We start from the raw sequence: 1,336 nt of genomic DNA, 5'->3' as shown, positions 1-1,336 counted from the left end.
GCCAGTGTCTGGAAATCTCGTCTTTTGCTTGCTGAGTAAAAGTTGACTTCGTTGAGGGGTTTACAAAAAACAGCCAGCTCTCCAAACCGAAAAAAAAAAAAAAAAGATGGGATGAATCGATCAGCTATATGTCCAACTTAAGCTCAGCTGATATATGAAACCCCAGGAGGATAGTTCCCGTCTCGCTCTTCCAGAAGCAGTCGCCGACTTACCATATCCCGCTTTCTGGGGGCCAGCGCCGGCCCCACTTATCCCGTCCCTCCACATCGCCGACCTGCCTAACCTTGCCCTGCGGGATGTCGGGCATCACTTTGTAGCACCGACATCATATCACTCTGGTCCATTGATTCCGAGTTTGTCAGCTGTACAAGTCGCCGTCCAAGACACCAACAGGCACTACACAATCGCCGACTGCAAGCATGGAGCTAGAGATACAAGAAATGTAACATCGCGTCAATTTACACATTACTTTATCCAGTAACAATTCGTATATCCATCCCCAACCCACCATCATTCATCCCCCTTTTCCATCCATCCGTCCGGTGCCCCTTTTTATACATACAGACATAGCCCCCGGCCGCCCCAACGAACCCAAAAAACCACCCCCCCAACCGGCTACCCAAAAAATTCATTTCAGCCACCCTAAGCACGGGTAGTCATCTTCTTGGTCCCCTTCTTCAACTCCCTCTCGCGCTCCTTTTCAAGATACTTCTTCTGTCCCTTGGCGTCCAGCGCATTCAGCTCAGCATCACGCTTGGCCTTGCGCGCCTTCTCCTTCTCAATCGCGCGCTCCTCAGCCTTCTCCTCCTCCTCGGCCTTCTGGATCTTCTTGATCATGGTCTCACGGACCGCCTTGACCTTCTTGACAACCTCGGGCCGGAAGTGGGCCGACTTGGCGAGCTGGTCAGAGATGCGGAGGAAGTACTGGAAGATGGGGACGAGGTTGGTGTAGTCATTGTTGGAGGGCAGCGAGTAGCGGAGGAAGATGCGCTTGCGGGGAACCGTCTCATCGAGCCTGTTTGGGTACATGTTAACCAAAGCTCAAGTACAAGGGTTGCAGCCAGGAAACTCACGTCTTGGGCTGCTCAACAGGTTGGTCAGAAATGATCAGATACTCAAAAGAATCACCAGCGTTCTCGGCAGCCTTGATGAGCTCAGGGGTCAAAAGAAGGTCGGTAATCTCGGCGCTCTCGCTCATGACGGTCAACCACTGGGGAAGCTTGGGGTGGTCCTTGGTGACGGTAAGAGACAGGTCGTAGCGATCATCGCGAACTTGCTTCATCTGGTCCTTGTGAACAAGAGCCCAAACAAAGTTGTCATAGGTGCTCTTGTCCTT

General features: G+C 52.2%; 2 protein-coding genes across 2 annotated transcripts in view; both read right to left on the bottom strand.

Annotated features, from left to right (window-relative positions):
- Positions 1-267, bottom strand: part of PODANS_7_5080 (uncharacterized protein) — a gene marked incomplete at both ends in the record, with an annotated part of 1,123 nt that extends 856 nt beyond the window's left edge. Inside the window, 2 exons of the mRNA XM_001907830.1 lie at positions 4-136; positions 213-267. Of these exons, the coding sequence (XP_001907865.1) occupies positions 4-136; positions 213-267 (188 nt within the window). The remainder of the gene's footprint in view (positions 1-3; positions 137-212) is intronic.
- Positions 268-642: 375 nt separating this feature from the next.
- On the bottom strand, positions 643-1,336 carry PODANS_7_5070 (uncharacterized protein; the record flags this gene model as incomplete). The annotated part of the gene is made up of 2 exons (XM_001907829.1): positions 643-1,015; positions 1,074-1,336. Coding segments are annotated over 2 exons (636 nt in total), but the record flags the coding sequence as incomplete, so codon positions are not given.

The sequence above is a fragment of the Podospora anserina genome, chromosome 7 (assembly GCF_000226545.1).
Source record: "Podospora anserina S mat+ genomic DNA chromosome 7, supercontig 1".
Classification (NCBI taxonomy): domain Eukaryota; kingdom Fungi; phylum Ascomycota; class Sordariomycetes; order Sordariales; family Podosporaceae; genus Podospora; species Podospora anserina.
The sequence above is the reverse complement of the archived record's forward strand: the minus strand, read 5'-3'. Positions and strand labels throughout refer to the sequence as shown.